Raw genomic sequence first — 27083 nt, 5'->3', positions numbered from 1 at the left:
AAGGTACTGCCTGTGACAGAACACATAGCTCTGAACACCACAACACTCAGTCCAAAAAGAGTGTCCAAGATATAACATGTTTTGCCATCATATACAAGTGATTTAATCGAAAAGAAACCAAATATATATATTTTGACTTCTGTTCCACTGCTTCCTAGGTGGAAAAATAGTACTTCAGGTAGAAGCGATAGCATACCTGTATCACCTGTGCTTTGAATTACCAAGCACTGGAGATTGCAGGTATCCATGGCAACATCACATATGTAAGTGTGATAAGTGGATTTCTGGGCTTTGGAGAGGTGGCCTGTTACTTTCGAAAAATATTAGCCCTATGAGTTTACACTACAAAAGTCAGCAGAACTTATAAATCTCAGGTAATCAGCTTCTATCTTCCATAACCTGTTTCTTTGTCTAGGTGGCATTATTGACACAAACACTAAGAAGTTTTTACCATGAACATGCAAGTTAATTCTGAAAACTTTAAAATACTCAAGTCAAAGCATAGTATTATACTGATAACTTTCTGGAGGGGAAAAAAGTCTCCTAGAAGTTATGCCAAAGAGAAATGGTGCTGTGATGTAAATTATGTTTGGCCATGGAAGGGGATACATAAAAAAAATTTCTGGAAAATCTGCACCTGTCCATGCATGCTATTCCTACCACTTTTCCACTTCAGTGTATACTGTTGTCTATTTTTTGTTTCCCTTCTCTTTTTTTTTTTCTTAAATAGAGAAGAATACTACTTTGGACATTTAAAACTAGATATGTGTGTATACATGCAGGTTGAGCTCAGCTGATTACTACCATACAAAGCACAAATGAGCACTTACTCAGCACTTTTTGCACTATGTCTGTGTCACGTTATACTACTAAAGTATTGAGTAACAATACAATACAGAATTACATGCTAGGAAGCATTTAAGTTTACACTTCTTTTAAGTATTTTCTTGGAACAATAAAAAATATCTAGTAAAGCCTGTTTTCATACAGGTGTATTCCGTACATCCTTACTGTCTATCACTCTCCCAGGACAGTAACTCCAGCTCTATGCCATCTCTCTGTGAATCCTGCTATGCCTTGAAGAACCTCCCTAAAACCTGTGGGCCAGAAATGCTTTTTCCCCGCCCTCCAGCTTTTTCCTTGGTCTTCTCTATGTCCACAGGCATCTAACTCAATTACTCCAGCTCTCCCTTACCAAAACATCTTTCTCTCTCCTTTCTGACCAAGGAACGCAGGACGGAAAACATGTACTCTGGCTATACACACGATGACTGGAAACTACTGCCAAAATATACAATAGTTGAATTTTGCCTGCCTGTCCCTCAAAGGATGTACTCATTTGGATCACCCTCCTCTGTCAAGCTGTTATTTTTCACAAAACTTGGGGAAACATTATGTCATCAGAACTTTCATCTCAGCAAGATTTGGCTGAAACTGCCGAACAGTTTGTAAAATTATTGGCACTGTTATACTTGCAAATCATAAATTATAATCATCGTCACAATCATTTCCTCAGACAATTACGTAAAAAACAGCTGGAATGTGACAAAACTTTGTTCTTCTCTAAAAGAATCAACACATTCTGTCAATTTGTAGTATACCATTGACTAAAGATCCTCACACAAAAAATGTAACAAATGCCTAGTGAGTATTCTAAGTCTACCAGAATCAAAAACTGTCAACAGCTGGATGCAGAGCATAACATTGGTAATACTCCCACAGCAGCCTTACTTTCCACCTTCCTCATTATTCATCAGCCATTCTAACACAGCTCATGTTGCAAGCAGAAACATTTCCCTAGTTCAGTAACATTCTCTGCCAAATTTTATTTCTTAGTTTTCCTTCTGTCCTCATTCTCTCCAAAATATCTTGGAGTTTCTTAGTTGCAGCAGAGATTAAACAAACTCCTCTCTCCTCTCTCTCCTTTTTCCCCTTCATATACTCTCTGTGTTATTATGGCATCGGTGTTATTTTTGCCAACTGCCGACTACATACACTCCTTTTTAGAAAGAATACTCTCTTGGGCTAGTTCTCAGTTCTAAGGAAACCCTGCCTCTCTCAGTGATAAGTACCTGATGTTACTCATTTTATTACATTCATTATGATACAGCAAGCTAGCACTCACTTTAAATGGCTCATCTAAACAGTTTTACTAAAAAATGTAACATTGCATAACAGCTGAGCTTCTTCCATAGATCATGCTGTGTGAATCTGTATAATTCTTTACTAAAAAAAAATGCTTCTCCAAGACACAAAAAGGTCACACAGATTCTTTGCAGAAATTTAAGAAAATTTCAGAAATCAGCATGTCTTCTTTTTTCAGATCATAACCACGGAACAGCATCTAATCTTGTTTGATCCAGAACACAGAATTGTAGCTCAGATTGCTTTAATATCAGGAGGCAAAATGTCCTCTAAAAGAAAGGAGTACCTGGAAGACTGGTAACAAGTTGCCCTCTGATAAAATCATCCACTTCTTCAGGTTTTAAGTGATACTGTCCATCTGGTTTTGCTTTACGAGTTGCCATTCTGGCCAGCAGAATATTGGAACCTGTAAAACAACAAATTAAACAATGTCTGTGGTAACTTCTGCCTTCTCAAGTAGAATGCCACAGTTCAACAGTCAAGGAAAAAATGCAGAAAGTACAGTCAAATTCTTTTATCTTTTACAAAGAAATTAATGAAATGTATTTATGCATATTTGCAGTATCTACGTCCAAATTAGCCACTAGCAGTATTTGGGATTACAGTAGTGTAACTGTAATGGTAACTGCAATTGCAAAGTTCAAACCAACCAAACAAAAAAACACCAAAAAAACCAAAACAACCAAGAAGTAAGTGCAGGACACTTCACTAAGAACACTGAATTTATTTGTCTCAGTTAAGTTCCACACATGTAGAGGTACAGATAAACAGTTAAGTGGACATGATTAAAAAATTTGGAAGTGTAATATTTTAACACTGCAGAACTTCAAAAAATCCACTGTGGTCAACGTAAATAATACTGAGGTGACAATTCTATCAAGTATATTGTATGTGAAATACTGGAGTTAAGCTAATGTTTGGACCTGAGTATTAACTACATATACAAATGTGTTTCAAGTCAAAACAAGACACAAATAGGAATCCAGGGAATTACAGTTTCTGTACTATGATATCGTAAGAAATAAAGGAAGAATTCTGCTTACAGTAATGAATTTCAGCTTGTCTTACAAGTGGATTTCACACATATATACAGTCAATATATTTACAGATACTCCTCTAGTATTACTTAGGGACAAAAACAAAGGAGAAAGGAAGCGGCCAAGTGAAAAGAAATCAAGCAAGTCTTTTCAGATGTGTGATTTCATATACAATACCTACTACAAATCACACAAATCTTTGTTTCAATACTTTCAAATAATTATGCTAAATCATGCCACCTCGTAAACTCTTACTGCTACCTCCAATGAGGAACAGAATCTGTGCTCATTTTTCTATTTACTGGAAAAAGATAGTAGCTTTTCATAAAAACTAATGTAAGAATATCATACAGATGGAATTTTAGCATACTGTTCAGATAACGAAAGTGATAGCAATTTTATAAATTTTGGCTTAAAACTTTCCACTTACAAAGATTTTCTTGTATTTTTCTTTACACTAATTTAATGTAAATGGCAATATACTCCATACCACACAGACACTGAAGAGTTTTAGCAATCTTACATAGCTTTGATACACATAACAATAGCAGGCACTGTTTGTAAACAGAAATGAAATAAGGTACTTACCCATCCCAACAGAAGCAGTGCATTTAGTTTGGGCCTTGATTTCGGTGCGGATAGCATTTGCGAGTTCATCAGGAGTCAATCTGGTCTCTGTAAGGATTTCAGTGATATCTACTAGTGCTTCATCACAACTGACTGCTTCGATGTTATGAGTATAGCTATCAACACAAAGTAAAGGAGGTGAAACACCAGCAACTGCTCACCATCTGTTAAAACAAATATGTAGCAAATAAAGTCTTCCTTTTGTGGTGGCATTTCCCTGCTTATTTTGTATAACACATCACTTACACACTAAAAATGCTAGAACAGCAAATTACAATAACATTACTAATATAGGACTAATTTCAACATACATCATGATTTTAAAGGAATAGCTGGGGGAGGAGTTGAATACTTCTTCATTGACAATAACAAATTTCAAGTTTTGTTGAAGTGCGTTTTAAACCAGCTAGCAGTTTCTAATAGAAGTTACTCCAATAACCCATTCTTAAGTTACTCAAAAAACCTCTCAGAAGAATCTCAACCAGGGATCTGCTTCTCATAGCGTAATCAGTAAAAAATTAAACAATGACTCCTTCGTAAGCCAGATGTTGACTGTTTACAGGACTTGGCTTCAAGAAAAAAGAATGCTCAGAAGCAGCATGGTGCTCAAAATCACAAAAATACTACAAAAGGAAGATCTCAAATAGGAATGACTTTATTGAAGCTGAAGAGCAATGTGGAGATGAAAATAATAAATTGAACAATGGCATTCAGCAGCTGCAAATAAAATATGCTTGATAACCTTGCCATGAAAGATCATGTAAACAAACAGCACATTACCTTGCTAATATTTCATATACTGTCCGTGCAACTTCTTTGTACGCATCAAAATCATACGAAACTGCTTGAAGATTTGGACACAACTTTTTTGCTTGTCCAAAAAACATGCCATTCTTTATTCCAACTTGTCTAAAATTAAATAATAAAAAAACCCACAAATAAACACAGTACCAACTTTCCCCACAAATTATTACGGGGTATTTCCAAATTAAGTATTTGTCTTTTCCCACAAAAATTAATTACCAATAAAAAGGAATTTAGTCCAACTACTAGCAATTTCACAGGTAATAAAAATAACTGCAGATAAGAGTACTTGCATTAGCTGTATAATATTCAGGCATGCAGCATGGTCAGCCTGCCTTTGGGAACATGCTTAAGACAAAGTTTCCAGAAAGCACTACTTGCCATCTTCTGTTTCAAATTAAAACCACGCATATAATACACTGTGTAGTCACTATTACCACTACAGTGACTAAGGTAACGGATTTTATATTCCACTATGCAAGGTTACAAAATTATGCTCCCGTAATAAATAAACTCTAACTTCTTGAGATACAAATGCCTATCCTAGCATGCTTCAGAAAGGTTCCAATGAAGGAATAATTTCTGGAATTATTTCTATCAGGGAAGAAAATTGTATTTCCAACACTGTACTTGTATTTATAACAAGTTGTTTCACGTTCTGAACACTTGCAAGCTATGTTATCGGGGAAGCTCAACATAATCTGTGCAAGAAATGGTTTTAAGTTTAGTAATCATGCTTACTGTTTGATTAAAACCTTCAGTAACGAAGTGTTCTTACTTCCACAAAAGAATGCAATTTCGACACAAAGAAGTGAAGATAACATTATGAAATCAACAATATCACAGTGAATGGCATAAGTTTTTCCTTAATCGGCTTTCTTTCAAGTAACATGTAGGTTAGGTTGAGAGCTATGAAGCAGTGTTTAAAAAGCAGCAGCATCCATATGGAAGACCTTGTGTTAAATTCTAACAACCTATATAAATACAAATTCCGAAAACATGAAAAAAATCCTCTCTTGATAAATTTAAAGAAACTGACACAACAACTGCTATTTTTGGACATTCTATGCCTATCTGTATGAGATTTTCAACCAACCTGATAGGTAACTTTCACCTACCTGGCTTCATAACTACATGAAGCTATTTCAGCCATGGACAGAACAGTGAGATTGAAGTCAGCTCCATTGACATGTGTGGAATCCTGATGCCCCCAGACTGATGAGTCCAGCTTATCAGGTACTCTAATTTCTGCTTGGAAAATAATATTGGTATTTATTTTTACGTTATTTGTCTTACCAGTTCAACAGAATGAACATAAATAAAATAAAAATTATGGATTTTATTTTACACAATTTCTGTACTGTTACCTGTTGATGAAAAGGTTCTTAATACTATATTGATTCACACCATAGTCCAGAAAAAAACACCCAGAACTCCCCCACATAGTAATCTCTCTCTGCAGATAGGTCTGTACATATTACTGAATATTAAGCTACGGAAAAATTCTGTTCCTATTTTCCCCCAAATTACTAGTCAGCAGCTTGTCAGTGACTACATACACCATACTATAAAACAAGACTGATCTCAGTTAGCTTTAATGACAATAAAAATGATCAAACACTTGAGGCTAACTGCTACAACCATATCCTGTAAACAAATATAAGACACTCAAAAATTTACCAGCTGCTTGGCTGAACAAGACACTTACCTAAATTCCTTTTTACAAAAAGAACAACTACCACCAGCACACAGAAATTAAATTCAGAATACAAACCCATCTTTTATCATACTTACAATCCCTTACTTAAAACTATTTTTCTAATAATCTAGATACCACAAAGTGACTTTTAAGAAGTGAAATAACCAGAATGCTAAATAGCTGAGATTAAAAAGCACTAGCTAGAAACTTACTTTTCCTTTAACGCTCCTATAGGGATCTTAATTGACAAAACTTCTGCTGTTACATCCTAGTAATTATCTTATTAGGATATGTCAATTTCTTTCAAATATCACCATAAATTTATCTTGGAACAAAATGATACAATTATAAATACTGCCACCCCAGACTTCACATGAGACAGATCTTCCCTAATTCTATAAAACTATATCACATGATCTTAGATAAATTTTAAAGAGTCCTCCATGCCGATTGCATACTACGTACTACAACAGAATTCCATGACACTGAATACCGGAATGAAGTAAAGCATTTTCTACTAATTTCTATTTGGGTTTTCACAGCATGCAAACCTTGAAAGATACATGCCTATACTCTAAATATAGATCAGACTGAAAAAATGGCTACATGCATAAACTAGTACACCCTCCCAAACTCCCCAACAGAATCAAAATAACAACATATCATACAGAAAAGAAACTTCTGTTTACTTAAGATGAAATTCAATATGTAAACTATATTTCTTTTTCATTTCTGCGGTCTATTTAATACCATACACCTTTGTAATATAATAAACAGGGAGTATTCTACAGAGTGCCACAATGCCTAATTATATTTCATGGTACTACACAACTCACACACTGACAATTTGACTGAAAGGAAACATGATGCTATCTATGTGCACATACGAGTAGTTACCACACCAGAGAAAGTGTTGTAATGAGTGAGTGGAGACAGCAGGGGTAGAGCCTGACTCATGTGAAAAACTGCTTTTATTCAGAATTTCTGCTAAATTTGTGCATCTTATTATGCCCTAAATATTTTACTGTATGATGAGCTCAGTAAGTTACCTAAGATGTCTGCAACTGAAAATTAGAGCAAAATAATGCCCCAAATAAAGGTAAGAATGACAAGAACAATTTCTTTAGTCCATGCCTTCCTGTGCCCTGGCCTGAGATGATGCTGTCATCTTGTCTATCTTCCTTGGACTGTCGACTTTTTCCACATCGCAGCAGAGCAGATCCCCCCATGAGCTGATGGAGTCACTTCACGTGAAATTCAGGGCAATGCAGAACACATTGTCCTCAACGGAAGGCAAGGTAGAGAACCTCTCATCAAAAGCTGGGAAACTAGACAGGCACATGGTGAATGTGGAGCAACGGATGGAGAAATCAGAGGCCAGGACCCAAGTCTGTGAAAAAGAAATCGCTGAGAATCAATCTGTGACTAATATGATGTTTTAAATCTGCTGCTCTTTAGAGTGAAAAAAGGGAGATACTAGGGTTGAGGGAAAGAAAGCCTACAAAACATTCACATCTTGGGAATCCTGGCCATGGAAAAGAGACCCCAAACTATGAATCCTGATTAACATATGTTAATCTTCTACCTTTAGAACATGAATGTTAAAGATGTCATGTATGCAGAGAAGTAGTTTCTACTACCCAGAAAGACCATCTCCAGTTTGGAGATTTAGGGTGAGAATGATAGCAAGTTTTTAAATTTAAAAGTTACCCATTTTTGGGTGAATTCAAACAAGAAAAAGAAAGTATTTCATAAAAGATTCAAGATTCTATTGACACTGGATATTTGTCTAGCAATGCAGATCAAAGGCAGGAACCAGTACCACTACAGAAGTAATTTGCAAAAACAGAAGTAGCTGAAGCAGTAAAACTCAATATTTGGTCAAAAGTGATTCATAAGAGTTTATTTTTGTTTGTTTATTTTCTGTTTTGTTTCGTGTTTTGGTTTTTTTTTTTTTAATTCGGAACATTTTTTCTAATAAGCAAGACCTGGAGAAGGCAAAATCAGAGAACAGCCTGGAAAGCATGAAGCATCAAAAAATGAAGTGGGTTCCATGTTGAAGCATGTTCATGTTCAAAGTTGGTCCCAACTACCTTTTTTATTTCATTTCTATAGCATGTCCCCAAACAGAACAATGTATGTTTAACAGCATAATTTAGCATTCTGCATTTTTGATATTTTAGAAAAAGTACTTTTCCATCTAATACATGTGCCTACTGGGCCGTATTTACCTCTGGCATGGCACAATTAAATACATGCTGTGAAGTGTTTCGCATACACTTTCTAAGATACTGTGATGTTAGAAAAGCCTACCCTGTAATTCCATATTTTCATCTAAGTGCATAACTAACTCTAATTTCTCTTCACCAAAAGGAAGACAAGCCGTGTACTTAGGAGAAAGCAAGCAGAAACAACAGATTGTATTTTTTTGTTGACAAAAACAGTGTACATGGAGATTAAAATTAATAGAGAGACTAAAATATACTATGAACTGCAACTAATCAGACAGAGAGTATAAAAAGAGAGTTAGGAAAAAAATCCTTTCACCAAAACAATAGGTTGCACAATCAGACTAAGTATCAAGAAAGAAAGAGCTAGCTGCCTGCCTGTGTGCAAGCCAGTGAGATTGGATGCTGAAGTTAAAGAAATGAATGTGTGGATATCCAGAAAAAGCTGCTGCAGTAAGAAACTGCGTTTGTTACACAATGAGGCTGAAATCTGCTGTACCCTTAAGTGATAAATATAGTAGAAGAGATACTACTGAATTTGTGAATCATAAAGAACATGCTAGATATCAGCTAAACTTCCATAATTTAACTGCCTCACTTCTCAAACATCACTTCATTATATGAAGTCATACCCTTATTCAGTGTAAGGTCCTAATACAAGTTACAAAGTTACTGTATAAAACTGATCTACCAATAAATAGTCCACACCCAAGCTATACTACAGAAAATCCAACTCGATAAAAACCACAGCTATCTTTGTAATGTACTTATACATGGCATTGCAAACAAAACAGCAGAAGCTAAGTCTGAAGCATCCTGAAAAGTCCTTAAAAAGCTGAAGGACAGTGGGTTCGACAAACACGTATTCTGTATCAGTTTTGAAGTGTTCTTCAACTACAGCAAAAAGACAAAACTGGCATTACTTCCTGCAATACCTTGTTTACAAATGTCTTTGAAAATTGGGAAAATTTATTAGTGGGTTTTTATGTTTATTTTTGTTTTTTTAAACTATTAACACTTCAGAAACAACCATGGAAGAACAACCTCACTTTTTTCCACCTCTTGGACCAACAAAATAATTCACTGAGAGGTGTAAACTTTATAACAATAGTACTTGCTACCACAAGGTTAGTAAAAAGTGCATAGACAAGGGGCAAAGGAGAAACTCAATCTCCAGATCTAAACTGAAATTAAACAGCAGCTGCCCCTTGTCTATGCACCTTTTACCAACCTTGTGGTAAAAAATAAGTTTCAAGCTGATTAAGCAGACTGCTGGAGAAAAAAAAAAAAAAAAGAAAAAAGTTGCCAATGTTTAGCAATATACTTTCTCATACTAAATGCAGTTCAGGCAGTATAATAATAATAAAACTTGTTAATAAAAGTATGTTTTGTTTACATTAGTATACTACTACTTGAGGACACAGAAAGTAAAAAATTCTTAAATTACTATAGGCAAGTAAGGAATTTTAAAACTAAGACAGCCCTGGTTTTGAGGAAACAATGTGCTGGAGAGACAGAAGTCATGGAAGTCGCACAGACTTTTCGGAAATCTAAAACACTCTAAGGACCACCCAAATTAACTCACTGTACACAGATACTGGACAAAAGCAATTCAAAAACCAACTTCAAACAATCACTTTCTCACTGGCCATGCGCTGTCCTTTCTACTTTTACAGTAAAAAAATTTTAGTAGCCTTTTACAGTTTATTTTGTACCTTCTCTGTAACAGACTTACTCAGAAGAAAGTGATCCTGGACAATCTGTATTTATTTCCAATTTTACATTATTACTTAACATTATATCTTATACTCAACCCCAATGAAAAGTGAGTAAAACTCACTTACTCTCAATTGACCCATACTGAGCAAAACTAGCTAACAAGAAGTCACAGTGGCATGTTATTACTGAGGCCACAGAGCACCATGCTGTCCAAAGACACTTCTTTTCTGAAATCCCCCACATGAAAAAAACAAATTTATCCACTGTGCACTTTATTAATAACTTTAAGGAAAACGTCTTCAATAACAGAAGTTAAAAACATACAGACAACAAACAGACTTATCTGTACCTGCTTTGCCATTCAATAGCTTATTCTGGTAATATTGCTGTTCAAGCTGGGGATTTGCACCAGGGCGCAGTGGTGCCTTTCCTGCACCTCTGTTACTAGTAACAGCTACTGGTTTTCCTGTGGAGAAGAAATGCATGTACTTAGAAGTCAACATCTATAATAGCTTATATTTTAATAATAGCACAACTAGAGTAAGATCATAAAGATGTCTGCTTTATTTTTTTATAATTTCTTTCGAGTTTATACACTCTTATGGCACTAAGGAGGAAACACCTATGAAAGTGACTTTGCATTGTGACTATGAATTTTCTGTCTTAATTGCAGTCATGTGTAAACACGAAAAGCTCTTTAAGAGTGAAAATACAGCCATACTAGTTTGTCTTTAATAACAAGTGTAAATGGAAGCTGTGAAACTTCACCAATGCCCTAATGATTCCTTAGTTGAAGACAGAGCAAACACTGTACTGATTTTGAATACTTTATCATGTTTATTAGCTTAAGTAAACTAGAAGATTATACACATACCAATACACTCAGTTCCACTTGTTTATTTAACTGTACAAAATCAAATCTTTACGAAACTTTTGACTATTTAGTAATATCAACACCTCCATAATTTTTCTACAGGAAGCTAATTCATGCACTGAAAGTTTGGGGAAACTTCCATGGAACAGAAAAAATATTTGCAGAAAAGTTCTAGGTTCTTTATATTCCAGTATTGGAATTTGAAACCTGGCAAGAAATAAAGTTTTAAAGATGCAAACACACCAGGGTTATCTAATACAGTTGCTTCTGCCTTTGGACAGAAGAGAGCAAAGGAATTGTACATACAGCTTACTCTTTGTTCCCAAGGTCTATGACAGTTGGGTGTCAGATGGTCAACACTGCACGAAGTCGTCAGACTTGTGCATTACCAAAGTTCAGTGTTTGCAGAGAACAACTAATATCTCCTTTTCTGAATGGTACACTTGTAAAAAAACCCACCAAAATTGATAAGGAGCTCCACTAACTCTTCCTATGCCCTAAGGATGATCACACAGCTCAAGACTTCTAAATGCCAACTCAATTGTTCATCCTCCCGGTCTTACAATACTTCATGTATAAGTGCTTAGGTAGAAAAGGGAAGAAGCAAATTTCCCTTGCAAAAGATGAATCAGGCAAAGAGACAATTAATTCTCAGCCTTGACCTTGCCATTTTTCTAGCTAAACAAAGCTCCTTACATTACTTCAGGAAAAATTATTAGGATATCCCATTCTCCCCCCCTCCTCCCCCCAACAGAGAGTGACCAAACCCCACTTTTGCTACAACTAGAATTTGATCTCAAATTTCTAATATGGTAGATTTAAGTCTCAATAAGATATGTGCAATGTTACAGACAATGGTTACTCCAGATTTTACTTCTCTCTTCTTACTCTAGACACTGATAGAAGACAGCAAGGAGAATTCCAGTTCTCTCTTCCACTTGCTTTTGGGTTGTGAGAAAGTAAGCAGGAATATGAAAGGTGCATGGTCTAACTATCAAAGATGCCAGGAAAAAAGATTAACATGCAAGTTTATTTCATATGTATGCAAGTTTGGTTTTGTTTTTAAAGGCTTAACTGAGTAAACTGTAACATGTAGAATTGAATACTGACCTTTGAGATCTGGTCTATTTCGGATAGCCACAGACACAAAGAAGCAATCCATATCCACGTGCATTATACAGCTCTGTGGCTTGGCTGAGCTCGCAACAGACACATTACCTAGTATGAAGATACACCAACAGAAAACTTGAACCCTAATTTATATGCTTTGGTACTACTCACAGCAGTCATCAAGGACTATCATCAAGTTTTTACCACCTTAGATTATGAAGACAATTATTTCTTCTCACCACAAAGATATTTACATTTACAAAATTCTCAGAGAAGTATACACATAAACACAAACAGCCTAAACAATGCATCAACTTAAAGCTTCTATTTTATTTTCTCATCATTAACACCTTCTACCTAACAAGTTCCCCCAACTGAAGGAGATTAATGCCTGTTGCGGGAACTAGATCTTAACTTCGCTATGTTAACACTGAATCTGGAACAGAAAACTTTACTCCTTTTTGTTCATCAGTCAGAAGACTGTTCCAAAAGATAAAAAGAAGTTTAACTGCACTAAGAGATACTATTAATTCTTCATCAAACACACTGACGTTAAGTTTTAAACCTCTCATGCAAATGGATTTTCTCATTGCTGTATCTACACTCACGCAAACATTCAGCAAAGATAAGGAAGATAACCAGAGACTGAAAAACTTAACGCTGCTAAGCAACAGAAATACTTCTGTCAGGTATTCCAGAAGTTCAGTTCTGCGTGTCTACGTTGCTGACCTACCAGAGGAGGTTATATTTAACAACAACAACAAAACCCTTAATTTGAACAATGCATAAAGTGTAATAGTGAAAAAATACTTCAATACATCAAGTGTATTGTTCTGCTTAACACCTGAGTTAACTACTGAGTAACCAGAAAAATGTCTTCCTGTTTTTAATAATTTACCATCTGAACTCATTCTTTGAAAAATAAGGACTGTCTTGTAAAGGGCCTATTTACAAAGCAAGTGATCAAGTTAATGCTTAAGCTGCTACTTGTCAACTGAAACACAGTCATTAACTATTTGAATACTCTACGCCAAATCAAAGAGAAACTAAAAAAATATTAGCTTATACCATATTTTGATGGAAAAAACACACATTAAGGTAGTTCATAAGTTAACATGTTTTATAACTGGGATGTCCTAGCACAAATACAGAATCAGTTAATTTATTTACCTAACAATATTTTTTTAGGATGTGGTAATTTATCATCAAGGATATTTTCATACTATTACAAGTGAATTATTTTTACAGCACTCTTTGATGGTACAGAGCTAGTCTTTTAATTGAATAAGACTGTAAATGAGAGATTCTAAAGATGTAAAATACTTCATCTATACTTGCAACACTTTGTCTCTCATGAATTACACATATTTTCATTTTGGCCGTTAAAAGACACAAAACATCTCTTCCCTGTCACAAGCCAGGTTCAGAAGTCTCGTATGACACTGCTACCCGTTTAAACAGACCCAGAGGTATATAAAACTCTTACTAACAAAAAAATAATTTTCATTTTTAGTTCACTTCCAAATACTCATCTTTTAAATCTTCACACTGAACTATAAGCAGCAACGTTTTTTCTTCTGTTTTTTTCTCTTTAAATTTTCACACAGCAACTACAGACTTGTGTATTTAGATTACATACAGTATTTGTTCCCCTCGATCAATCCACGTATCCTGGTAAAGTCTGGAACATTATTTCTACAAGGAGGAATTGCATATAGACCAGAGTATCACATTAAGTCACAATTTAAATTAAAAAAACCCCAAACAATCAAAATCAAATGCAGCTGAATCCTTTAGTTTTCAGTGCATCAAAGTCACCAAGCTTTTCCAGATAGCCTGACTGTAATGTGAATATTGAATACTAATCTACTTAGCTTCAGTTACACATTTAATGTACAAGCACCTTCTCAACATAAACCTTCTTAAACAATTATCTACCTGTGTCAGTTTTAAGTGCAGACCTGCCTGCTTTCCATTTTTTTAATTTTTCCCTTCCTGGAAAGACACCGCTGTTTTTTCTCTGCAGGCTGTTGACAAACTCTGTCAATTCACACTTCCATGTTGATATATGATGCAGTCTTGAATGTGAATAAAAGTCAGAAATAAAACTACAATCTGAAGGTTTGGACACAGGTAAGGAAGCTGCCTTGCTAGGAGTAGGTACAGAAGTGCTTTTTGTGCTTGAAGGCCCCTGAAGAGTGGAGTGGTGAGCACCATTCATTTTAGCATTACTGTGCAAAGATGAAGATGAGGATGAATTAGTCATAGTCCTATGTGGATTCCACGAAAAGTTTGTATTTTTGTTGCTTTGCTTCAACTGCTGCGTTGTGCAGTCTCTAAAGTCAACCATGCCTTTTTCAGTCTTCCCCTCCTCCTGCACAGGGCCTGGAGAGAACCTACTTGCAACACCGTTGCCAGAGGGCACCAAGCAATCCTGTGTCTTTAAGGCACTGGTAGAAGTGTGTGTGTGTCCATTAAAAATGGCAGCGCTGTCTTTGTGAGACTGAATCCCATTTTGTTTCCATCCGGGAAGGATCTGCTCCAGCTCTGTAAATCCAAAATCGTCACTTTCTTCTTCCTCTTCTTCATTCCAGCTACTTATTCCATTGGGTGTGATCTCGTTTTCTATCTCACACTTTTTAATATGATTTCTGAAACAGATACGATTATTTAATACCATAGATTTTGTTACAAAAGGGCACATTTACAGGTCATTTCAAGTGCTAAGTATTTATCTTCCAAATTGTTATCAGTATATACTTCAGTAGTTTTTACATTCTCAAGATAATTATCTCCAACTCTGAGCCATGTTCTCTCAATGTCACAAAAAACTGTATTGCTGTATGAAAGACTTCACAGATCTGGTGTATTTTTAATGCAGCACTACCAAGAGTTTACATGGGAGTGACCAAAATCATGCTCACATTATAAAAGCTATTTCCAAGGCCTATAATTTGACCACCAGTCTCCAATCGAATTACAGTCATTATTTATTTGTCAACAGAACTGTGTGGCCATGGACAGCATGAATGGTGCATAAATATGCAAACCATCAGAAGGAGTTATCTTTTTATCAAGAGATGTGTTCATCTACTTACAAGCAATAAAAAAAAAGAGAAAAAAAGAAAGTATACATAGAAAACTTCCATATTTTAGAAAATTATTTTAGATTAATGCGTTAGATTCATTTGATCTTCTTTCAAGGAAAACAGCTGACAAAATTCCAGACAAACTACTTTTCATCTTTTAAGCACATAAACCAAAGCATTCTGCCACAAATGCACTGGCAATTTACATTTACTCAGACAGTGCAGGGGCAAAGCGTTCATTCAGAAAACTAACTCTGTAACAAACCCTAAGTGGAATTAAAACTAAAGCCTTCAAGAGTTGTGCACACTCTTGAGCTGCTGAAAAAAATCCAACCATCACTCCCAAATCCCAAAGCTAGCAATTCAAGTACACAAAGAAAAGGTGGAAATAATCAGCTATCCAGTACACCAGTGAAACCAGGAAGCCAATTAACTGTGACAACAATTTGGTTAAGATTACCACAATCGTAAATTACATTAAACATAACATTTTTCATGAGTTGCATGGTTGAAAGTGGCATATCCAGTGGTATATATTTAGGATCAGGGGATAGGGCAGACTTTTAAACTCATGCTTTTCAGACTAAATTGGTATTTTTGGAAGTCTGAATATTCCTCTCATTTAAAAAACATTAAGAGTGCAATAGTAAGAGGTAGAGTGATTGTATTACTCATTGTATAAATACAGGTAAGAAATACTGCTTAAGATATTAATTTTGTGGCACTGGTTTTATTTTTCCTAAATACAGACAAATCATACTCATGGTAAAGTCTCCTCAGCATTATGCAGAACTGGATTTTAAATAAATCAGTGGACCATGGAAGAACACAGATCACCATTACAAATCAGAAATTATAGCATCTTGTTTGGCCCTGTTTGAGCAGTAGCATTGGACCAGATGACCTCCAGAGGTCTCTTCCAACCTCAACCATTCTACAATTTTACAATTCTTGCCTCTGAACAACAAACATGTGCTTCTGAAAACAATGCAGGAATCCTCTTAAAAAAAAAAATCCACTCGAAGAGACTATTCTGTAGAAGGATTCTTTCCAAATTCCAATTCCTCTGCCAGTTAAGAGTCTCTCTGGTGCTTTCTTTTCTATTCCCTTCTCAGGTCTCTTAGGAAAATTTTTTATACTGTAATTGGATATTTTAACCCATCTTCTCTCTCAAGCGTGACTTAAACCTTGGTGTTAGCATACATAAGGTATGCTGAGACTTTTTTTTAAAAGAAGCTAAAGAAAGTTCTTAACAACTAGCATGCATTCATATTTGTTCCTAGGCACCTCTAGCAAAAGTAATCAAATCATACCAGCTTTTTGTTCTTGAGATAAAGACCTACTGTTCAGTGTCACTAGTCAGAATCCTTTAATGACTGTCTGTTGCTTCCACACAGATATACTATATCCTGGGACTCCTAGGTCATGTTATCAAGCAAACTGTGGTCCAAAGACTAGAGGCAAGGCTTGGAGTCAAGGTAACTGTAGTTCTGTCCTGAACTACTTACATAGCTATACTTTATTTTTAAATTTCAGTGCCTCAGAGCCTCCCTCTTTTAAAGCTGAAATGAATTTTTAAAATGCTATACAGTTATAAATGCAAATCCATTATGAGTCAATGATTAGCATCTGCATTACAAGATCAGAAACACTTACACCCTGTTGAGATCTTTAGCTATATTGCTTGGCCCTGGCATGGCATCTTCAGGTTTGCATATGCTATTAAAGTTGAGACCTTTTTGAACACTTGACTGCTTGGTGTAAAGCTGATATGGAATGTGTGAGAGGAGACGTCCAGCTTTAATGCTGAAACAAAAAATAAAAGGAACAGGTTACTACTTAAGGCATTTAAAAAAAAACAAACCACCTTCTATGCTAAAAAAATACCTCATGTACAATAAACTATTACTTTGGTCATTACCTTTTGCTGTTCTGCTATACGTACTTGCAGTCCCTTCCACAACCCCCTTCCCACTACTAAGTGGATTGAACTTAAAAGTAATTTGTGCTATGATGACTGATACCGCAAAAGGTACTTGCGCGGTTGTGTTGGTCAGTTGTCTACATCCATTTCTCTTCTCAAACTGACACACACAAAACACAAATACTTAACTTCAAAACCAAAATAAACAATGCCCAGTCAAAAAAAAATAATTGGTGAGTGGTCCAGGTTATTTTAACTGAACAATGCTGACTGAGATCTTTAACTTGGAACAATGCAAATGCATGTGTACCAAGCAAATCTGGGTAGAATTTGAAGGTCAGCTAGATGTGGTTCACTATTAAAGATGAACTACTTTTTCCATTCCAAAAGGATAATAACCCCTTCTTGTGAGAAAATTCATCGAAGAAAGCTAGACAGTATTTCCAAATAGACCTTCCAAAAATATCTACCAGAATCATTTCAGTTCTGTCCTGTGTGTTCCACTGTATCTCTCTTCTTTTTCTTTGTCCACTGAAACTGCAGTTGTACTTCAGTAACTGCCAAATTCCTTAGGGAAGTCATGGACTTCGAAGTGGAATCCTCTCAAAAATACACCACAGCACGATTTCATCTCTCCACCCCAACGCCTGTTGCTAGCAGTAGAAGTAACAGCCTTCCCAGCCTATACTTCACCTCTTCTTCATATACAATTCTTCATATTGAACACTGGGTCAGAGATGCTGAAACTTCTTACAGCAGAGGAACCTCTCTCATATCAAAGAAGCTTAATATCAGCATTCAGTTTTGAAGATACAACTGGATTCAAAATTTTAAAGATAATTTAGCTTAGAGACGGATACTGTTTTTCCGTTCTTCTATACCTGAATACTTTCTCTTGTGCTTTTTAACTAGCTCAAATCTGCACTATTGTCAAGGGAGCTAGACAGTGGAACAAAAGCCCTTAGGAGCTTTTTTGCTGCAATTAGAGAAGAATATAGTGGGAGATTGCATTTCCCAATTAAATGAATTAAAACTAGTTAGGCATATACACAGAGACCCGGTAAGGTTTCCATGGGAATGGGATAGTAAACACAGCCCTAAAAATGGCTACTGGAGTAGCTGCATTACTAGATCAATACACAGTTGGTTTGTTTTTTTTCAAACTGTATTAAAAAGCAGCAATAAGAATCCTATTTTAGATGCATCATTCAACGTCTTTCTCCATTCCACACCCCCTGGATCACAGAATTCATAATCACTAAAAAAATTAGGTTGGAAAGAACCTCTGCAGGTCTCTAGTCCAAACACTGTCCAAAGCAGGGTTATCTTTAAAGTCAGATCAGGTTGCGCAGAGCTGAGTCCACCCAATTTTTGAGTATGTCCAAGGGCAGAGATTCTACAACATCTCCAGGCACCTGTTCCACTGCTTACTCTCACTGTGAAAAATCTTTTCCTTAGTCAAAGTTTTCTTTGCTGCAACTTGCGACTACTACCTCTTGTCCTCTTGCTGTGCATCTTCAAGAAAAATCTGGCTCTCTACAGTCTCTGTAACCTCCATATAGGTAACGGAAGACAATCAGATCCCCTCCTAGTCTTCTCTCCAAGCAGAACAAAACCAGCTTCCTCAGACTCTTGTCATATATCACGTTCCAGAACCCCATTCATGGTGGTGGTTCTCCTCTGAACTCACTCCAGTTTTCAGTATCTTTCTTGTACTGAGAAGACCAAAATCAGACACAGAACTCCAGACGCAGATTCAGAAGTGCAGAATAGACTGGAAGAATCACTTCCCTTGACCTGCTGGCTATGGTCTTGCTAATGCAAGCCCAGTATGCTGCTAGCCTTTTTCTCCAGAAGGGCACAACTGCTGCTCCGTGGTCAACTTCTAGTCCATCAGGAACATCAAGTCCTTCCTACAAGGGTGTGTTCTAGCCAGTAAGTCCCTAGCCTGTCTGGTTGCATGGAATTAATTCTGCACCATGTGCAGGACTCTGCATTTGACTTTGTTGAACTTCGTGAAGTTTCTGTCATCCCATTCCCCCAGCTTGCTGAGACTCTCCAAAGGGCAGCCCTGCTCTCCAGTATATCAGCTGTTCCCTTCTATTTGCTGTCATCCACAAACTTGCTGAAGGTACTTTTCACTGCATCACCAATGTCCACATTGTTAACAAAGACATCAAACTGCATCTGCCCCAGTATCGACCCTTTATAAATGCCACTTGCAACCATTTGCCAGTTCAACTCTGAACTGACCACTACTGTATGAGCCAGTTCTTCACCCAGCTAGCAGCCCACTATGCAATCCATACCTCCCCAATTTGATTAAAAGAATGCAATGGGGGACTGTGTCAAAAGCCCTACTGTAGTCAAAGCAAATGATATCTAATTTTCTCTCGCTGTCCAGTTATCTCACCACAGAAGACAACCAGGCTGCTCAGGCATGATTTGCCACCCTAGATAGAGCTTCCAAGAAGGTATCTTCCATAGCCTTCAGTGACTGTGGTGAGGCTGATCACAGTGCAGTTCCCTGGATTCTTCTTCCTTCCCTTTTGGAAGACAAGCACGACATTTGCCTTCGATCCAGTCTTCTGGAAAATCTCATCTGATTGCCACGAATTTTCAAAGATGACAGAGAGTGGGGTAACACTGCTATCAGGCAGGTTCTTCAGCTCCCTTTAACACATTCTACCTGGTACTGTAGAGTTGTATATGTCATGTTTCCTTAAGTGAACCACAATTTATGCTTCCTATACCTTTGACAGTGTTTCTTTTCTCCAAACTCTGCCCCTAGGCACACAGGCCTTCAAGACATCAAAGTAGACCTTGCCACTAAACACTGAAAAAAGGCAATATTGAGTACCTCAACTTTTTTCATATCGATTGTCATGAGGCTGCCCCACCATTCAACAGCAGACCTGCTCCATTTGCTTCCAACACAGCTGTAAAAGCTATCTCCTTCCCATTCAATGCTCTGCTACAGTTTCCAAAAGGAAGTTACTGTGTTAAAATAATATAGCATCTCTTCTGAAAGTTGTATGGCTTTAAGACTGGTAGCTTTTATTTATTCAAATATTTTGCATTCTGAATCCTCATCAGGAAAAGAAAATGAAGTGTGATGTACCACACTAATTGTTTGGGTTTTTTTCTGGTTATTACTTGAAATAATTTTTCAAACTATTTTCTTCACACTTGTGTTACATTAACACAGATCTTTAAAGAAAAACATTCACTCAATCTGAAAATCAAAATAAGGAATCCACAAATTCTACTGGCAGCTCATTTTAGTGGTTAGTTGTCCTCAATCTCTGAAAAGTGATTTTATTGTTAATATCAAAGAACGTTTGTTAGAAGAATATTCAAATTTGAAAGTCAAGTTCTCAGATCAGCTTAACTTGGCTTCCATTGGACACTGCACTACAACCTTTCCAAGCTACATAATTGTGTCATGTATTTTTGAAACAGAGGAAGAAGGATATAGCAAGGAGGTCTACCTGCAAGTCTCTTCCTTCACTTGTTCCAGAAACAGAGAGGTAGCAAAAACACCCAACAAGGGGAGTGCAGAAAGAATGATTCTCTCGCCAAAGCAATCACACAATACTCTGCAGTACTGGATTTCGCAACTACTCTTACCACAGGATCTCTATGTGATGATAACTAACTAAAATTCTACAGCTACTTCCATTTAACAACAGGTTTATGAGAGTCTGACTTTAGACCATACTTCAGAATGTTCACAGCTCAGAATATGCAAAATTTTTAATACAGCAATAAGCTTCAACATACGCCTTGTCATCCTTTTATAAATATCTTTGAAAAATCTTATCTTACGCAGTTCACATGGCATATTCCAAATTATTGACATTTTTGGTGTTTTACCTTAATGTCTTTTTGGTGGATCTCAAACAAAAAAAATGAAAATAATAGCCATTGTAATAAGTGCTGTGGTAAATTCATTAATCTTTGGAAAGCAGACAGATGCTATAGTGAGAAGCACCCATAAAAGACAGGAATTAATTATTCATTCCATTATCAGCAAAGAATTTGAGTCACATGCAGAAAGTAAGGAACAGGGTTACAGAGACAAGAAGCAAAAAACAAGACACTGAATTGGCAATTTGCAACCTGAATTGCAAAAAATTTTTGCACTGAATTGGAAAATCCGAGGTGGATTGAGAACTGGCTGAATGGCAGAGCTCAGAGGGTTGTCACCAGCGGCGCCGAGTCTATTTGGAGGCCTGTAACTAGTGGTGTTCCCCAGGGGTCAGTACTGGGCCCAGTCTTCTTCAACTTATTCATCAATGACCTAGATGAAGAGTTAGAGTGCACCCTCAGCAAGTTTGCTGATGACACCAAACTGGCAGGAGTGACTGATACACTGGAAGGCTGTGCAGCCATTCAGCGTGACCTGGATAGGCTGGAGAGTTGAGCAGAGAGGAACCTGAGGAAGTTCAACAAGGGCAAGTGCAGGGTCCTGCACCTGGGGAGGAACAACCCCATGCACCAGTACAGGCTCAGGGCAGACCTGCTGGAGAGCAGCTCTGTGGAGAGGGACCTGGGTGTCCTGGTGGATGACAGGTTCATCATGAGCCAGCAGTGAGCCCTGGCTGCTAAGGAGGCCAGTGGGATCCTGGGGTGCATTAAGAGGAGTGTGGCCAGCAGGTCGAGGGAGGTTCTCCTCCCCCTCTACACTGCCCTAGTGAGGCCCCATCTGGAGGACTGTGTCCAGTTCTGGGCTCCCCAGTTCAAGAAAGATGAGGAGCTACTGGAGAGAGTCCAGATGAGAGCTACAAAGATGAAGAGGGGACTGAAGCATCTCTCCTACAAGGAAAGGCTGAGGGAGCTGGGCTTGTTCAGCCTGAAGAACAGAAGGCTGAGAGGGGACCTTACCAATGCCTATAAATATCTTAAGGGTAAGTGTCAAGAGGATGGGGCCAGACTCTTTTCAGTGGTGCCCAGCGACAGCACAAGGGGCAACGGGCACAAACTGAAGTATGGGAAGTTCCAGCTGAACATGAGGAAGAACTTTTTCACTTTGAGGGTGACGGAGTGCTGGAACAGGCTGCTCAGAGGCGTTGTGGATTCTCCTTCTCTGGAGATATTCAAGCCCGGCCTGGACAAGGTCCTGTGCAGCCTGCTCTAGGAGACCTTGCTTTGGCAGGGGGATTGAAGTAGATGACCCACAGAGGTCCCTCCCAACCCCTAACATTCTATGATTCTGTGAATTCAGTCTTTTCTGTGAAGAGAACGTGGCAGGTACCATACTGAAAAAAGATGGCATGTGATCATGTAATTATGGACTAGATCATAATGTGTGCACATAAAGAAATAAATCAAAGCTCCACAGATAAACGACCTTTTCATTTAGCAACTGTGGATGACAAGACTGAAGATCTAACAACACTGCTCTACCAGAAATTTGTGACAGTAACATTTTATGGTTGATTCTTAACCAAACTAAAAAAATCCAAACCCATCATATCGCACTAATATGGTGTGCACATGAATATTCAACAAATTTGGAACCTCTACATCCACTGCACTGATTTTCACCAACTGATCTACTGAAGAGAACATCATTTGGTATTCCATACACAGAGATGGAGTATTTAATCAACGAGTGTTTTTCAATACTGTTGAGAGGAAGGGAAAGAACACGAAGGATTGTTGTGAAATTAGCTTTTATTCCAGATTCTGACATGAACCCTGTTCTACTGAGACACTGAGTTCCCTGTCTCCTTATGCCCAACCCCATGCATCTGTCTACACTCAGATCTTGTGACTTCTTTTACAGTACAACCTTCTGGAACCAGGAGATGCAGAATCTGAATACAAGACATCATAGGATATCTTTAGGAGATTTCATACATGAGCTTCTAGCAAGTCTCTACTGAATGTATACAAATTGATTCTTCCAACCTGGTTAAAATCGTAACGAGCTTTAATGTGAAAACAGTCACATCTTTCAAATAAACACACACCTACGACCAATTTTCCAAGTCCTTAATCTCATGGGTGAGGCCCTAAAACTGTTTAAAAAAATGTACCTGAAGTTTTTTCCAAACTGAGGAACCTATCATTTCTGACTAAAGTTTAAAAAATTTACCTTAAAGATACATGATATGAAACAGCTGAATCCAAAGGACTGAAAATCAGCAAACTGAAAACAGGAACTGCAATTAGGATTTTACAGGTATGTATGCAGAACAATTCCTTGCCTGTTTCTGCTGGTCATCTAGGAAAAGAGGCTACTTAAGAATAGCATGACACCGACAGAATGATCTCCAGAACATATTCCTGCCTGTTCTATTTCCCATGGGTTCCTCAGATGGAAGACAGATGCAAGCCAGATGAACTGCTCTGACCCTGGCTACCATCTATTTCAAGGACCTGAGCACTACCTGGGTTGATCCTTTATATCCCAGTGCATAGAGAAACCAAATAACATAAATTCTTTTTAAATAAAACTTGTGGTGTGCTTTTTTTATTTTGTCTTTGTTTTGTTACAAACTCACAACCTGATAAATGTTTAGATGGATTAATTAAATTTTATGAAAATGCTTTTCAATTTACATTCTACTTTATTTACAGACAAAATGAAATTTATGCAACACAAAAGGCAAGAGTTAAAAAACAATCATCTGGTACTTATTTAAACACACTGAGATGAAGGATGGTCAATTGATTAGATATTAAATGGAATCAACAGGATAATGTTTGGCTTCCTGATATGCCTGAGACTTTATGAATGTTCTTAGTTAAGTGTCTTAAGGAACAATCACTAAGAAGCATATCTTCAATGTAACAGTGGTGTTTTTACTTTGTTGCAAGGATAGCTTTATTTTAAACTAAACCATAATCTCAAAATGCAATTTTCTATAATGCTGTTTCTCCAGATTTTTATTCTTTTTTTTCCTAAACAGCGAAATCTCCAAAAGCAGTAGATCTAAACTTACCTTTCCATGATCCACTCTGGCCGAACTACTTTCTCTCCTTTCAGTTCTTTTATTTTGGCATTTGGAAGATTTGTGGCTATGATGTGAGTTGTTTTTGATCTGGAATAATACACATGGTATTGGCCTCCATGCAACATCATTAGCCGTCTTAACTCATCAGCTGAGGGATCTATGAAATTAAAACCAGAAATATTCATGTTTTGTGTCAGCAAATACAGTAAGAAAAACAACTTTAATTGAGAAACATGATGCAACAATCAGAAAGAGTACAAACTATTGTTTTTCTCCTGAAAAACCTTACAAGTTCTTCAAAGAACAAATCAGAAAAGCATTTCTGAAGAACTGTAGAAAACTGTGTTCCTGAAGAGACTGATTCAAAATGTAAACATTCTACTTGTTATAGAGGATCCTTCCACAACATGCACGGTGGAGGCAGGGGGGGAAATACTCGAGTAGATTTAATGCTAAACTACATTAAAAAACACTTTACATCAACGTAACACAAAATCAAGTATTAGGTTAACTCACTTATCTTTTCACCTGACTTTGTGAGAATAGTTTATACCCCGAAGTAATAGGAAAGAATTAATATCAAAAGGTTTTAGCAACAGCACAGAATTCCTACTATACAATTTCTGATTTACTGAAGCAGTTAATTCACTCTTTCCTTACTAGGCTACTCTTGACCTGTGACAGGGAACAGAGAATACCTTAAAAACTAACATCTCTTATCCCCGCAATCATGTTAAAAAAAGTACTTATTTTGCATGCGGGGGGGGGGGGGGGGAAGAAAAAAAGAGAAAAAAGTTTTAGCTTTTGGAAAACCTTTGCAGTGGTGTCACGGTGGCACCAAAAAGTGCACAAATGTCAGCACAAAGACAATGTTCTGAATAGCATATATGGCACAAGAAACTAAAAAAAAAAAAAAAAGTTTATCAATACAGGAAGGAAGAATTTTTTTTAAAGAACAGAGTTACAATTCCTTCCAGTGGCCTATTGTTACCTCTCAAAATATTTCTAACACTTCATCATACCTTTAACTTTTAACTAAAAATAGCACACATTTTCTCCAAGTGTTATCTTCCCTACTCCAGCCTTCTGGACAACCATCTTGCAGAGCTCTATCTAGGAACAACTACCTTGAAGAATATGCAAATACTGGATCTTCACTAAAGAAACTGCCTGTATTAAATAACTGATTCAGATGTATTAATAGTTTAACATGTCCACCTTCATCTTTTTCAGTCTGTTTGAGCCCTGTGCTCAAACCAGTACTGCTCTGCATCACAGAAGCTGCACGCATCAGTTATGTAACAGTCACAACATTCCTGGCATAGGTCCCTGAAAAAGGCTTCTGGGAAGTTTCAAGAAGGTTATTAAGCTGCTTTACAGAACCCAGGAGAAACATGAACGTAAGTACGGTAGATTAAAAATCTTACCCCTGTTAATGTGTACTATCAGTCCACCACAGACAATGCATATATATGTCTTACCTCTTCTCATTCCTCCTTCCACTATTACTGGGTTCACTGTCTCAAGCATTATGCCATTCTGAGCAAGTCAACCCCCAACATATCCACCCTAACGTAAATTTAGTGCATACACTCCAAGTCCAATGCAATCATCAATAGTTTCGAAAATTAAAAATATAATATATGTAGGAGTATGGAGGAAGTTAAAAGGTTTCACTTCAGATAAGATCGAAGAAAGGTGGAAAAAATTACTCCTGTTTCTGTCAGCGACCATTCATGCAGACGATTCAGTAAAGTAATTTTTATAGTCAGAATCTAAATCTGACTTTATATTGAAAACCTTCATAATGAAATACAAAGGAACATAATATACATAATTTATACAGTAATTGTTATGCATTTACTTCACTGCAAACTTACGTGTTTTACAGTTCTTTACTCCACTTAGGATGATAAAGAGACACTAGAACAAAACAGAACAGATCCTTAAAAAAATAAAGGCTTCACCTGTAAAGCCATTGACATAGATGGCGACTCCACTAAAGATACTTGATAAATTTCCATCCCTCTGGTGCTGTATGGCTGAATCTGACCGGAACTGATCCTCCAATTTCTTAACCTTTGCCGACATGTACCCACCCTAGTTTTTAAGGTAAAACAGAACAAAACAAATGCCATGATGCTAGTCTTATTTTCTAACATTTACAGACAGAAACCGGTCAATTATAAGACTGGAAAGGTAGGCAGCATTCTTTCAAATTGATTTTGGTTGACATACAAAAGACTTATTGTTTTTCCAAATGAAAAATAGCAAATCCTCCACCCTAAATTCTTACCTACAAGACAACTGCATCTTGGACATGGCAGGATTTATTTCATCATTATTTTATTTTAGTCTATAAGAAAAAGATTCTATCTATACTAAAAAATCTTATAGAATAAGAAAGAAGCAAAAAGAAATAAGGGAAGGACGCAAGTTTGGATGCTAAATCAGAGGCTCATTGCCTAAACAATCAATGTACAGAATATTCATTAAGCTCCATGTATTTTCAGTTCCTAAATATACATGAGACAGTGGTATTGTAAATATTTTTGTAAACTGGGTGCCTCAGTTATTGTCTGTCCAACCATACAGAATGTGGTGGGGACAACCATAAATAGTTTTAAAATTGTTTAGTTTAGTTTTTAAATGGTGATTTAAATAAGTGCCTGCACTTCTTAATAATGCAATTTAGTGGATTGTTGCGAATGAAGACTTCAAAACCTGGTAATTTTTAAAATTTCTTTTGAACTTAATTATGTGCTTTCAAGTGAAGGAAAAGGATTTAATTTATAGCATACCTTTACCACATATAACAAAACTGTAAACCCTTTTTAACCACAGTGCCATTTACCTCTTTAA

General features: G+C 36.8%; 1 protein-coding gene across 3 annotated transcripts in view; it reads right to left on the bottom strand.

The window, feature by feature from the left end:
• The window catches only part of REV1 (REV1 DNA directed polymerase), a 61537-nt gene that overhangs the window by 19311 nt on the left and 15143 nt on the right, over positions 1 to 27083 (bottom strand). Inside the window, exons 3-12 of one of the 3 annotated variants that reach the window (XM_075426788.1) lie at positions 26189 to 26321; positions 24210 to 24378; positions 16989 to 17138; positions 14182 to 14894; positions 12244 to 12351; positions 10609 to 10725; positions 5732 to 5864; positions 4590 to 4718; positions 3771 to 3925; positions 2432 to 2551 (exon numbers count right to left, since the gene is read on the bottom strand). In XM_075426788.1, the coding sequence (XP_075282903.1) occupies positions 2432 to 2551; positions 3771 to 3925; positions 4590 to 4718; positions 5732 to 5864; positions 10609 to 10725; positions 12244 to 12351; positions 14182 to 14894; positions 16989 to 17138; positions 24210 to 24378; positions 26189 to 26321 (1927 nt within the window). Of the gene's footprint in view, positions 1 to 2431; positions 2552 to 3770; positions 3926 to 4589; positions 4719 to 5731; positions 5865 to 7361; positions 7667 to 10608; positions 10726 to 12243; positions 12352 to 14181; positions 14895 to 16988; positions 17139 to 24209; positions 24379 to 26188; positions 26322 to 27083 lie in introns of those variants that run through there. The other 2 variants (XM_075426792.1, XM_075426799.1) reach the window with 2 other exon arrangements.

The sequence above is a fragment of the Opisthocomus hoazin genome, chromosome 1 (assembly GCF_030867145.1).
Source record: "Opisthocomus hoazin isolate bOpiHoa1 chromosome 1, bOpiHoa1.hap1, whole genome shotgun sequence".
NCBI lineage: Eukaryota > Metazoa > Chordata > Aves > Opisthocomiformes > Opisthocomidae > Opisthocomus > Opisthocomus hoazin.
This window is presented reverse-complemented; position numbering and strand designations above follow the sequence as displayed.